The 13,801-nt window shown below is 39.4% G+C and overlaps 1 protein-coding gene across 1 annotated transcript; it reads right to left on the minus strand.

The window, feature by feature from the left end:
- Positions 1–737: 737 nt before the first annotated feature.
- LOC140951756 (uncharacterized) lies at positions 738–13,229 on the minus strand. Its single transcript, XM_073401085.1, has 14 exons — positions 13,138–13,229; positions 11,422–11,499; positions 9,919–10,014; positions 9,457–9,472; positions 8,986–9,079; positions 8,401–8,470; positions 6,871–7,015; positions 6,153–6,181; positions 5,409–5,497; positions 5,125–5,188; positions 4,135–4,193; positions 2,465–2,522; positions 1,595–1,716; positions 738–887 (listed from the first exon to the last, which is right to left on the minus strand). The coding sequence occupies exons 1-14, from the start codon at positions 13,203–13,205 to the stop codon at positions 856–858; spliced, it is 1,020 nt and encodes a 339-aa protein (XP_073257186.1). The 5' UTR covers positions 13,206–13,229; the 3' UTR covers positions 738–855.
- Positions 13,230–13,801: the final 572 nt, after the last annotated feature.

A 13,801-nucleotide genomic window follows, 5' to 3' on the forward strand; every position in this document is an offset into this window, starting at 1 on the left:
TCTCAAGCAGCATAAGGCGTATCTTATTAAGGTCTGATCCACTAAGAGACCCAAAGTTTGTTTTTGGCAACTCGTGCCGTAGTAATTTTCCAACGAGTGGCATCAGAATTCTAAAACATAGGCGATTTCGCGGCAACCCATCGCCATGGAAACGCAGCTTCTTTACGCGGGTGACTTCAAAACGCACCTATAAAAACGAAGGAAACATCGCTTGTGCTGAGAGGATTATCCTGACTATCATATTTATTCTCATTACCTCCCTGATTGAATAAACTCGTAATAAACAGTAATGCTGCTGGGGATATTTAATACCGATCACTTTTAGGGCCACTCGGGCTAGAGGAGAACTGGTCATGTTATTAAATTGTTTTAAATTATATTCATACCGTTCATTTTCGTATGAACGTATAAAATAATCCGTGAAAGAAAGCTATTGAGAAGCACGGACGCCATAAGGCAGTTCAAAAACTGCGATAAAATTTTTAAAACACCGGACTAATCGATGGAATCCTATTTATTTACTTATTTTCAAGGGACTGAAAAATATTAAATAAACTATGTTTCCACAATAAAGAAGAATTGTTGAACGATTTTTAAAAGTGTGATGTATTCTGTTAGGCCGACAGCACATATCGGAGTGAGTGAATGTGAGTAAAACACGACTTTGTTCGCTAAAATTAGTACATCTACCACTCACAGAGGTACATGAACTATAAACATGATGAAAATTCCCAAAAGAAGAAAAAGGGCCGTTCTTTATTCTCTCTTGAAAATCTTTGACAGATTATGCTAAATTCGTGGTATAGTATTACTTGCTGATTTAAAATTCGTTGGAAAATAAATAGTCAGTAATCGTTATCTGTCTCGGGTTGTATTCCTGAAAGAACCTGAAAGACAACAATAACAATAATGAATGAAATTTGAAAAAATTCGGAATTGTTCGATGAGCCTTAGTTTACATATAAACACCTCCTGCCCTACTTACACTAACACAGGAGGGGATGGGTATTTGTCTTGATCTAAGGCTGACGTTATGGACTAGCCCGTACCAGGCTCTCGGTCAGTGCGGATGAGCGGAAAAAGCAAGCAAACAGTCTCTCCCCTGCCACCACGCGGTTTTTGCGCAACTTGTTTCGATCCGCTTTTCCCACTACCTTGGAGCCTGGAACAGGCTAACCTAAGAAAAGTTTTACGCAATCTTTAGGAATTCTTTTGCCTGCGTCGCAGACGCTGTAAACCTTCTGTATAGAGCGTCGACGGACTATACAAATGGTTTAGACGAGTGCGTGGACCGGCTGTCTATTTGGGGGAGTTGCGAGAAGTCACGCGAGAGCAGCACGCGAAAGGAGACGCGAGTTCTCTCGCGGTTCGCTGCGCTCGCCATAAAGGGAGAACTTTGTCGCAGATTAGCCAAAAACTTGAGAAATTTCCTGCAAAAAATATCTGACTCCTATATCAGAATTAAAACGGGTATGAACGAGTCACTGTACAACCAGGAATGTCATGACCTGTTCTTAGGGGTTCGTTCACGCCTTCCTAAGAACGTCTGCATGGGAGGCTACTAAAATGGATCTTACGTCATAATTCTACATACCATTTCCAGGCCGCTCATTTCGTTTTCCAGGAAGAGTGTAAGAAAGTCCTGAGGTACTATTATACAGCACTACTCGGTCGCTATCATAACTGGCTGCGTAAAGAGTTCGCAGGTCAGCAAAACTGTACAAAAGAGACATCAAAAAGTTACGTCAGTTTCATAATAAAACTGTGGGTGCACGTTAGGTCCTATTAAAGACCTTTATATTCAAGGACGAGAACGACTACGAGTACGAGTTTTGACTTAACGTTTTCTCGCGTATTCTCAAAAAATAGACAACCCGGAAAACTTCATTGTACTTTTGATTCACCTGAACAGTCAGCACTGTTATCTTAATTAAAGGGGTTAAGCCCTCTCCCGATCGCAAAAATGATAAAACTTTCGACTTTTAAACTTGTTTCCGCCGCCACTACGACATTCTCGCTAAAACTCGTCGTAGAATGACGACGGCTTCCATATTTTCCCGTCAAAATGACGCTGCTTCACGCTCACGCCCTACTTGAAATTGAGAAAATTTCCTACTTCTTCTCGTCTTAGAATCTAAACGTAAGAACACTCAGAAGTACCCAATGGAGCAATTCCACAAAATATCCGTTTCGCAGGCTGAGTTTTAGCTGGCTGGTAAAAACTTTATTAAGGTACAATTCTTGCTAGCTGCGTGATTTTAATCAGCTACCGGCGGAATATTCAATGCGAATACTCCCGCTGGCTGACAGACATTACGTTACAACAACCAACGCCTGAGTGAGAGACAACGCACTGAGGGTCTTCTTTTATGGGGATAAAAATCTTTCCGGCAACTGGAAGAATCTTACGAAATCAATTGGGTCACGGCACTTCACTGGCTGCAAGAGCTTTTTTCCCATTTACCTGACACTTGATGGTCCTTCTAGTCCACCGCCAGCAGCATAAACATCAATAAACTCGCCTACAACAGAAAGGGTTTATTTGTAAATTTTCGCTTGGACAACTTAACTGTACATTGGAGTGGTTTGCTCGCGAGGCGTTTAGCTCCTGGGCTGGGTGTTCAAAGCAGGGTTAAAATAACCCAGGGTTAGTGCAAAATTTTAATTCAGATATGAAAGTTTAAAAAGCAAATTCAGTTTTATTCTTTTTGTCCACAATTGGATGATTTGATGCTGTAAAAAGAATCGAGAAAATTATTCTGAAAAATGCTTTTGAACAAAAGAAATAAAAACCTGAAAATTTAGCCCAGGGTTAGCGCTAATCGGTCTTCGAACAACTGGGAGCTCCCAATAGCCTGTGGCTCGTTTCTCGGAAAAGGCCCGGAAACTTTTCGGACCCGAAGGCAAATTTTAAAATAAAAACCTGTTGAAAAGTAGCCCAGGTCCTAGTCCACAAACCAGTCAATTTTGCTTCGTTAACTGATAGTTTCATTTATTATTTTCAAATTATTGAAACTTTGATCTTGAATGCAAACACAACCAACGCAGAAAAGCTTCCCGGTCCCGAAAAGTTACTGGGACTTTCGAGAAACAGGACCCTGGGCCGAGTTGTTCGGCGCCCGGTCGGTTAACTACTTTTGTAACTTTATTTGATTTACCACAAAATACAAATAACGATAAAACAAGACAGTTACACAAAAGCAAATGAAAGTGGCGAGGAAGCCCAAAAAGAAACCATGAGGCTTATAGACAATGGGCTCCCTCAGAGTAAAAATAAAGTTAACAGTAACGGTAAGGCCAGGATCGAAAGCAAAATACAATGAAGGTAAGTATAAATTAACTAATTACATAGACTGAGTTGACAAAATATAAGGTATGGTACAAGTAACAATAAGTATAAAAATAATATCAGACATGTGAAGAAATATAACTATTTACTACAAGATTTATAACTAATAATTCATATATAATTCTTTTTTTCAATTTCGAGAGAGAGAATGAATCATTCTCAGTCTTGGTTAACTGAAACCATAGCAATTGACTTGTCGTGGTAACTAAGCCGGGATTTGCGGCGCTAAATCGTCCTTCGATCAAGTCGGCCCTGTTTATCACGTAACTAGTTCCTTTGTTTGTTTGTTTGTTGTTGTTGTTGTTGTTGTTGTTGTTGTTTTTAGCGAAAACCACCCTCGGATACACAGGGAAGAGTCAGTAAGAACGAAAGGATTAAAACAACGGCAAATATGATCGCTTCTTACCGTTAGACTAACTGTAAAACAGCAGATGGGACAGACAAGTGAACTGCGTTTTTTATAACCCATAAACCTAACTGAACGTTGTCACCCGTAAAGAGCGGGTATCAGGGAACCACGCGCGGCAACCGAGTCGTACGGTAAAATGTACCATCACTCTACCAACTGAGCTACGAAGCCAGAGAGGAAGTGGCAAAATTGAAGTGGCAAATTGCGGCGAGGTCAGATAGTATTGGGCACATACGAATGTTGCTCCGCGAAGCACTAAGCCACAAAGGATGGAGCAGAGAATTCGCTCTGAAATCCACTGGGCGTTGGCCTATCTGTTAACAGATTATCTCAAGCCTAGCAGGACTGACTTTGTCTCGTGTTACTATGAACCAACCTGTTTGCCCGTCAAACCGAAGGATACTATTTGTAACATAACTTGTCACGTACACGTTTCTGTGGAATAAGAAATGAGAACAACTTATGTGGGTTACTCGGCATCAGATTTAACCACTTGCTGATAATTACATTCTTCAAGCTAGAGCAATTACAATACAGAGAGATGCTACTATACATTTGTGTTGATGAGTAATTTGAACACGAAAGTTTTATTTATCAGCTGCATTGCGGATAAGGCAAATTCACCACTATACTGAAAAAAAAATCAAAAGTTGATCTTTCGAGCTCAGATTATGTTCAAACCTTATCCGGTACATTATGAACAGCAACAGCACAGAACTGGAACAAGACGTTCACGCATATTGAATATCGTGCCGGGGCGGTTGACCAAAAAGGGTTTAGTAAATGTTTTCCTTCTCAGTTTATTCCAGTCCTCGCTCCTACTTATTCACTTCCTCTATTGTCCGAATACCTGTTCACACTACACCAGTGTGGCACACTAGTCTACTACACAGCCTTTTTTAGTGTCGTCACGTCACGCAACGCTCCTGCTCCTCTTGGGGAGGAGCGTTGCGTGACGACACTATAAACGGCTGTGTAGCAGACTATGGTGGATCACAACCTATCCTATATGTGACGTTCCTCTTTTTGAGATCGGCGTGGGCGTAGCTTCGCTCCGTTACAGAAATCACGCCGAAATTTATTGAACAGAAGCCCTATCCGGTACGACAGGAATTCGCGCCGGCGCAAGAGCGGCTATCCGGTATAGCATCAGCTGTAGCATGAACACAGCCCCGATTTTCAAGAGTACAGTTTATTTGCCTCTCAGCCGGTGAGGGTCTACCTACTTAACCTAAACACACACTGAAACTTTAAACCATCGAGTGGCAACTACTATAAGCCTGTTAATGTGATGAATTGCCGAAAGTTGACACTGCAGTAATTTCTCTGCCTTCTTTACGAACGATTCTTGCTTATATGAACTCACCCATCAGAGCCCACGGTCAAACCAACTGGTTTTTCCACTTTGGCAAAAACACCCAGCTTCTCACCTGCAAATAACACGATTAAGAAATCAGTCAAATAAGGCTTTTCAGTGGCCTTCAGTCGGTTTTCTTAAAACAAAACTCCAATTAACCACAGCGAAGTATTTTTACATCAACTCACTGTTACGAGTCCGATTAAGTCTCCCACTCCGTCACTAGAGAAAACCGGCCTTTAAGCAAGGACCCCCATCCCCCTGGCTTGACGATGTCGATCTATTTTACTAACCAGTAGAGGGGTTAAACCGTATCACCGCATCCGTGTAATGACTGCAAATTAGCAGTGAACCATCAGGTAAAAGCGCGACATCCTCGGGTCTGAAAACGAAAGAGATATTCTTGTTAGTCAGGAGTTACGAACCCTTTATTTATCTACTTAATATTTCCCTTACCAGAAGGACCCAGTCTAAGAGATCAGAATCTTAATGGTACATTTATTCGTTTCCGTCCCAAAACTGTTACAAAAGCTACACTTGGTGAAATAAAACGCCATTTTTTTTTTTCGACTGAGGCAATAAAGTAGTTTAACAAAAAATAAACCGCAAAAAGCTGCTTTAGCTGAAAATTGTTCAAATTTGGTCACTGCATCTTCTGGAAATCTTTCAAGAACCTACGCACCGATGAAAATTTGCAGAACAGACGTGTTTTAGAGTCGTAGGCGACCACTTGCAAGAATCCGCTTGACCAGTACCATGACATACATGTACATTTACCGCATGAGTTTTTAAATTTACCACTAAAAACACCACTTAATTAATGAACTCAAAATTTACATCCATTTTCCTCTTTATGCATCGCGTTCTTTGCAAATTTTCTAGCCTATGCTAGGAGTCCGGTTCAATCAGAGGGGACTAGGGACAGACTGCGAAAGAACGCCTTTACCTCCTACCTCCTTTCTCACTCCCCCTTAATGAAGCCTGTTTAAAAACGTAATAAATTTTTATCCAAGGTAACGTTTTATATCGTCTCTTACCCTTTAAGACCATGGCTTCTGTCAGCAACCTGTAAGAAAAAAAGTCAAAAGTTCAAACGTTTTATGACGTTTTCACGGCTTCACGTCATCACTGTCAAATGTGAAGAAATTCAGATAGGTGCATGCGCAGGGCTCGAAAAAACCTTGAATTCCAGCATGTCCTTTAGAAGAGCAGTTCTCACATTTTGTTTGCCCGGGGCAACTACTTGCTTGTCTTAGTTAATGATTTAGTTGGAGGATATCTTGCCTGGACCCTTACCCATTGAGCGAGTGAGCTTTAAATGTTACTTGCCCAGCAGGAAAATCTGCCTGTCCAGGGTGCTTACCATTTGACAGAAAAATCCAGTTGGGGTGTCGAAAGCATAATGGTAAGCGATTTACCAGTTTACCGCAGAATTACCACATCCGTTACGGTTTGAATCCAAAAAAGGCACGAATTTGAGTAGCGTGAGTCTGGAACCGAGAAGGAACCGAGAAATTGGTAAATGGTAAGCAACATTTTCGTTTGGTTCGTACCAACCGTAATGAACGGACTACCTCAAAACGTACTCCTCAATTTTCGGTTGAAATTTCCGAAAAGTGACCTTACCATTTACCTTCCGTCCTGAATTTCCGAAATTTTCCGTCACATGGTGAGTACCCCAGAACTCAGTGCCGAAAGGGACATTTTTTGAGTCCAGAGGTAACAAAAACATATGGCATCACGCTGGAAACTCACCACGCCCAGAAATGCGCCATCAGGTAAGGAAAATTTCACCACCCTGTCATCAAGAAAGCTTGCCACATAAAGTGTGTTGTTAGGACCAAGAGCCATTCCCTCAGGGCAATCAAGGTAACTCTCATTACCAAATGCACCTACAAACCTGTGCACATTAATGTCATCTCAAAATTCAATATGCATTAACCTGCAATTACAGCCTATCATTTCCCGCCACTGAGACGTTTAGTGAGTCAGACAAATTTATACTGATAATACCGCCTCCTCCACAAGCCTTCCCAAGCAGGGTCTGTTAAAAGGGGAGCTGGAAAGGAGCGAGAAGCACGATTGGAGAATGATGGGAATGAATGCAGAGTGTGAGCGAGGAATAATGGGAAAGAAAAGGAGAGAAAGGTTAGGGGGAAGTTCTTCCGGGGGAGGGGGGGGCGTATTCCCTTATAATTATAAGCCATAGAAGTATGTGCCACCCCAAAGGGTAGGGTTTTTGCGCCATTTTGGTCTAAAAACAGGTATAGACTTTGCCCATTTTCGTCTGGAATCGGGTATGGATTTAGAGGGAACTACAGGAGTGTGTGAACGTATTTATCATTTCAATTCCACATCAGTAAGAAAAAGAGAGAAATACGCGAATTCAAAATAGATTTTAAGAAATATTTTTCAGGGTGGTCATTAAGAGCCGGGGACCGGGGATTTCCCCCGGCTACTATGAGTGTGACACCCTGCTACTTTTATTGGCAAATAGAAGAAAAATAGAACCAAAAGAAATCCCTAGCTGTTTGATTCCCTGCCTACTTGTTGTATTTTCCTGGCAACTTGAAATCTTAGTGACAACCCTGTTTTTTGTTGCTGTATCTAAGTAATGATGACATAATTTTGAAGAGGTCTGGTCTGAAAACAGGTGGGAAAAATGACTTTTTTTCGTCTGAAATAGGATCAGGATTTGGAGAACCGGGCAGCAGACCCCCACCAAGAATTCCCAGGAGTACCCCCCCCCGCTCCCCGAGGAGTTTTGCTCCCTTTCCCATTACTTCCTTCGTCCCTGCTTTCCTTGACAAATAACTTAAATATCCCTCAAAACACTGAACACAAGTGACTGATGACGAGAGGGCTGATGACGTAAATATCGGTTCAGAGTCTGGTCAAGAGCTCTGATTGGTCAATGTAATAATTGTACTCTTCCAGCTGTTTTTGCGAATGACAGGTAAAAGACAAAATGACAGAAAAATCAAACGTACAATGCCCTGAATCTCGCAAAATGTCCCCAGCGGCAGGGAGCAATTAACCTGCGATTACGCTCTTGCTATATCTCTGCTGTAGCTAATTTTTTTATCTCATGTAATTTTTCTTTTTCTTTTCCAAGACTTTCAACTTCATTAGCACACATTACCATACCCAAAAAACAAAAGAAAAAAAAAATACCTGAGATAAAAAATTTACTACAACATTTCCATTACTTTCACATATTTGTGGACAGACTGCAAAAACTATCACCAAGTTATTTGGTAAACGTAAGAAAGAATTTAGACCCACCTTTTTGTTTGTAGGTCATACTTGTGTATTTGATCTGTAGTAAAACTTGCAACATACAAGTATTTGTCATCTGAAAGAGATTTCGTTATAATATTAAATCCAATAATATTACATTAAGTCTGATTTTTGCAAGTATCAACAAAAAATTCATACAAAATATAGAACTATGAGGTTTAGTCCCTGAGTGACTGCCACATTAGGAAGTACATGTAAGTGGCAGCAATGACAGTCACCAGTGGATTTTATCATCAAACTAGTAACAACACTTTTTCAAATTTGTGCTTGCGTAATTAATGCATGCACAACAAAACATCTTGACATCACGACAGTTTAATTTTACTGTGTTTACATACATGTATGCTTGTGTGCCTCTTAGAAAATCATACTGTCTACTGTGTATACATACAGAATGTCTTAGTTATTTTATATTATAAAGGACTGTGACGGAGGCAATATTATTTGCACCATAAATTTCTCAAGCACCTGCTACACAGGTGGGCTACTGACTGCAAAACTCTATGTTCTGTATTAGAAGGAATCTTGTAGTTGATCTACCAGCAACAGAAGTTTGTTATTGATTCTTACCAGCTACCATTCCCCATGGTCCATCCAGCCCATGCCCCTGAGTAAATGTAACAGCAGGAGTCCCTGTTTGCCTTGTGTCTGCTACAAACAACACCTGTGATGTTAAGGATTAGAGATAATTTAAACAGACTAACAATTATTGACACAAATACACACCCGCTTAATAAGGACACCTCATTATTACAGACAGTTTTTCTTGTGCCTGGAGAAAGCAGGCCCTCACATTTTCTCTATATTCAACCTGCTTTATGGACACCTTGTTAATACTGACACTTTCTATGGCCCCCACAGTGTCGTTATTAACAAGGTTTGACTGTATTAATTAATGCAGGGATTTCTCACAACTTGTTGGTATCAGCTGCCTTGATATAACTAATTTAAGCAAACTTTCAGGATACAAGAAAGCATGGAAACTTTATCATTGATATAATCATCAGAAGTGACTTAAGATTACGAAAACAATAAGCTTACCTGGTCTAACAGAAAGCTAAATAAGTGAATAAAAAAGAGGAAAATGAAATCAAGTTATCATTAGTGCCATGTTACAGATGGAGCAAACTTTTCTATGTGGGCTGTTAGCTCTCTGCACCAAATGAAGCAGTGCAAAGCTGTTGCTGAAAGCATTAACTAATTCTGGGTATAAGTTATGTCAACAATCATTTTGGTTTTCATGGTAATGACAAACTGCCTAGATGCCTAGGAAATCTTACATGAAGCTTGTCCAAAAAACTCATGCACTGGGCACCATGGATTTCATATAAAATAATATTCCAAGCAATTAATTTAAGGATCCCTGATTTCTTAGATTACAGTGTGTTTTACTATCCTCTTTTGTTCAAGATAACACTAAGAAATCCATTTTATGCTGTATCATTTTACAAGTATCCATGTATCTCCCAGGGTTAAGTATAAAGCACTTGATGGAATTCTCACCTTGAAATGTACAAAGTGTGCTGTGGGGTGGCCAAAATATATGAAGGCTTGTGCACCTTTTTTAGCTCTTTAATTATTTGTGTTGTCTTTCCTTCCCTGAAAGCAAAAGTGATCATGGTAAAAGATCACGAGGATTGGAACACCACAACACAACACCATATCTTTATTATCGTTAATGAAGGGGACATTGGCGGTACCCCAAATAGTCTCAATACCGTGAGAAAAATTGACAAATATCAAAATACCGTGTTGACAATCAATGAAATCCCGATACCACATTTACGATCAGTCATGCTCATTCATCTCGCGTGTTGTTTATTCACAAGTCCAGCAACCAACCTCAGCCATTGCGAGAAAACATAAGAAGACCTTGATTTGATCAGTACAACCATCTAAAAGCTGGTCATTGGATGGTCTTGGATACCAACCAAGACAGAAATTGGGCAATCATTTACCATTAAGTCTGAAGTCTTAAAAATATTGACCTGCATTAGACAGGAGAGTGCAAATGAAACAGTACCACAACCGCAATACCGTGAAAGATCTTTTTTTAACAATTTTTTTATTTAATACCGTTAGTCAAAAGGATAAAAAACCCCACGACCGCAGGGCTACATGATATCGCAATACCGTACATTAAAATCAAAACTACCGATAAATAGAGCTCAAAAAGCTCAAAACCACGATACCGTAAACCCCATGTTCCCCTTATAAATTATTTCTATTTTTTTCTGCTGGTCAATTAACAGACATGTATGTGCCGGTAACAAAATGAAAAATGGTTAATTCAACAGCTGTGTATAAAATATACGTTACAGGCAAGAATTATATTCAGGTTAAAATTTTTTAACCTACGTTAATTCTTTATTTTGTCTCCTAGCCCTAATTATTCATGAATTAGGACTAAGAGACAAAAGAGATTGAGAATCAACCTAGGTTGAAAAATTTTCACCAGAATATAATTTTGACTTGTAACACATGTACCCCTGCTACCTTAAGTTCTATAATGGACACAGTAAATACCCACAAATAAGAACCTAGTGGATTAAGAACCTCTTGTCAGAAATTTGACACTTTAATACCCAAAAATACAAGAACCTGTTAAGCCAAGAGTGATCAAGTAGGTTTATTGTTTTATGTGGGTTACAGTTAAATTATGATAAACAATATATTAACCAAGGAGTATAACTTTGAGATCTAGATCATGATTGTCAGAGCTCTAGATCTCCTGCACAGCAAAGTCCTGCCTGCAGCAGTCTGTAAGTACACAACATGTCATGGAACAAGGCCAAAACCATCACCCGTAACTGTATCAATTCTCATTTTCTCATTACTGCCCTACACCTCCTCAAACAGCGAGAGGACAAAGCCAGTCAATTACAACAACAATATTCATTTCACTGTGACAAAAGCACTTCAATACACTGGCCACAATGCCTTAAATGATACCATTTTCCCCATGATTTTAAAAAATTAAAGTAATTTGAACTTAAGTTTACTTACCATAAATGATGTGCCACTTGAAATGCAGGATTAATGAATGTGTCCGGAAGTGGTATTTCTTGAGGCTCAACTGAAAAACTGTCAAAAATAACAAGAAAACACACAAAAAGCATCCTTTGATCATCCTCATTTTGGTGTGCCCCCTGTGGGTCATGATGTTCACACTTAATTTTCAAAGAACAGAAATGTACCTGGTTACAAAACAGTTTGCCAGATCAAACCTGCAGATTATTGTTACGTGAAAAAGTAGGTAATGATTAGTCCTGCACTCATATATTTCTCTATATTATGATTAACCTTAATCTACATTTTGAGAGCAACTGGTATAAGAATTTAAATGTGCAGCTGGAATTTAACCAATACCACCCAACCACATGTATTACAGTGTATGCATGTGTCACACTCCTTGCCTTGAGATCAAAAACTTTGATTCCAAACATAACGCATAATTCAAGACTACTTTAACTATTCAGTGACCATTAACATGAAAAAATAAATTCAATTTCCACCCAAAATAACCCAATGAATGGTGCTAAAAGCTAAATGTCATGTTTGAGTCCTTAGTAATAATTAAGCTATATTAAGACCTCACAAAACCTTGCCTCAGTAATCTAGCCACAATATGTGTGATCTCGGCAATTTGGTGCCACGATTTTGCTTTTTGTACTGCTAAATTGAGCAACATTCAGAAGTCATCAGAGCATATTTGTTAATAGCCTGAGAAAACAGCCAAGAAAATTTTGTGACGCCACTATGTGATTTCCCCATTAAAGGGCATTTGAGGAATGAGTGTGGAAATTCCATACTGACGGTGTCACTACCAAAAATGGGGGTAGTGCTAATGATTGGTTGGAACAAATTTTCCAATCAGCAATACCTAGATCTGAGTAATTAATGATGCATCACCAGCATGGAATTTTTGCCCTCAGTCCTCAATCATTTACATGGGAAACCAGTGATGGCGTCATGAACTACCAGCTATTTTCTAAGGTTACTGAGTTACTTGAAGTAACCTTAGAAAACAGTGAAGATTTGTGAAGACTTCATGAATTTTTGGCAGTGTTCAGAAGTCAAAAGAACATCTTACAAACTGTTCAGAAGAATTTGAATTGTTTTGGATATTCGGTTAAATATGGGTACGAAAATTACACATGTTTTACTTTGGAAGGCACTGAGGTATATTAACCTATGCTTATTATATAATTTTATTATTATCAGCTGCTTGAGCAGATAGGCAGCCCATTAATGTTCAGTTCGAGAGGGTAGCACACACTGGATCGACTTCTCTGGATACAAGCCTACAACCTAAATAAAATAATGGGCTAAGTTGTCTCTCTATGTACACTTATATGACACAATCTGAAACATCTGTTGGTGAGTGACAAGTCGATAGCTTTAATGGAAAAGAAGGGACGAATTTCAACTACTGTAATTATGAGAGTGCTTAGGGTAGACTGCGTATCAAACAATCCTGCTTATAACCCCACCAAATACGCTTTGTAGGCAGAAAACAACACCACAGGTATCGCCATGCCTCATATCTGCTCGTATGTAGTTGTATGGACGTAAGCTTAATAAAGTCTTAAGCTTACATAACACTGGAAAATGGTCGATTAAACAAAAGGATTTCAAAAATCCTTCCAGAATCTGCAGTGGTTTCTCTTTTAAGTACTCTACAGCTTTGATGTTAGTACAAGGAGTTCAACATAAGCTTACCAGCTGAACAGAAGCCACAAAGAACAACCACATATTCTTGAACAAACTTTTCGTCCTTTGTCCGCCATTTTGAATTATTTTACCCACAATGCAGTTTTCCAAATGGCACGGTTACACCGATGGGGCGAACCGGTGGGCAAATTTGTTGACACACCGTAAAATTCTGAAAATAAGCCCCTCCAAATATAAGCCCCCCAAACCGGTAACGCAAAAAACCCTCCGTTAAAATGCCCCTCCAAATATAAGCCCCCCCGGGGCTTGTACTTGGAAAATTGCCCTCAAATACAAAGTAAAACAAAGCAAAAACGGTACATTTCCGTCTAACTATAAGGCTAGCCCAATCGATTTTGAAACGCAAATTTCCCTCCATAGAGAAGCCCCTCTGAATATAAGCCCTCCAAAAATTCGCTCTTCAAAAAGGGCCTTTGAAAAATATAAGCCCCGGGATTATTTTCAGAATTTTGCAGTACATTTTTTTTGTTTTATTCTTTTGATAATAGTTCATCGCCTTGCTGTAAGGATCAGTTTACCTTTTTACATTTTTTTTTTCTACAATTATTAGTGAGCAGAAACTAAGTACAGTTATCGCTATTTTACGCAGGTGCTCGTGAATAATGGGTACACGAAGCCCGCTTGGCCAATTTCATTTAATTTTTATCGCAAA

Source organism: Porites lutea, chromosome 11 (assembly GCF_958299795.1).
Source record: "Porites lutea chromosome 11, jaPorLute2.1, whole genome shotgun sequence".
Lineage (NCBI taxonomy): Eukaryota > Metazoa > Cnidaria > Anthozoa > Scleractinia > Poritidae > Porites > Porites lutea.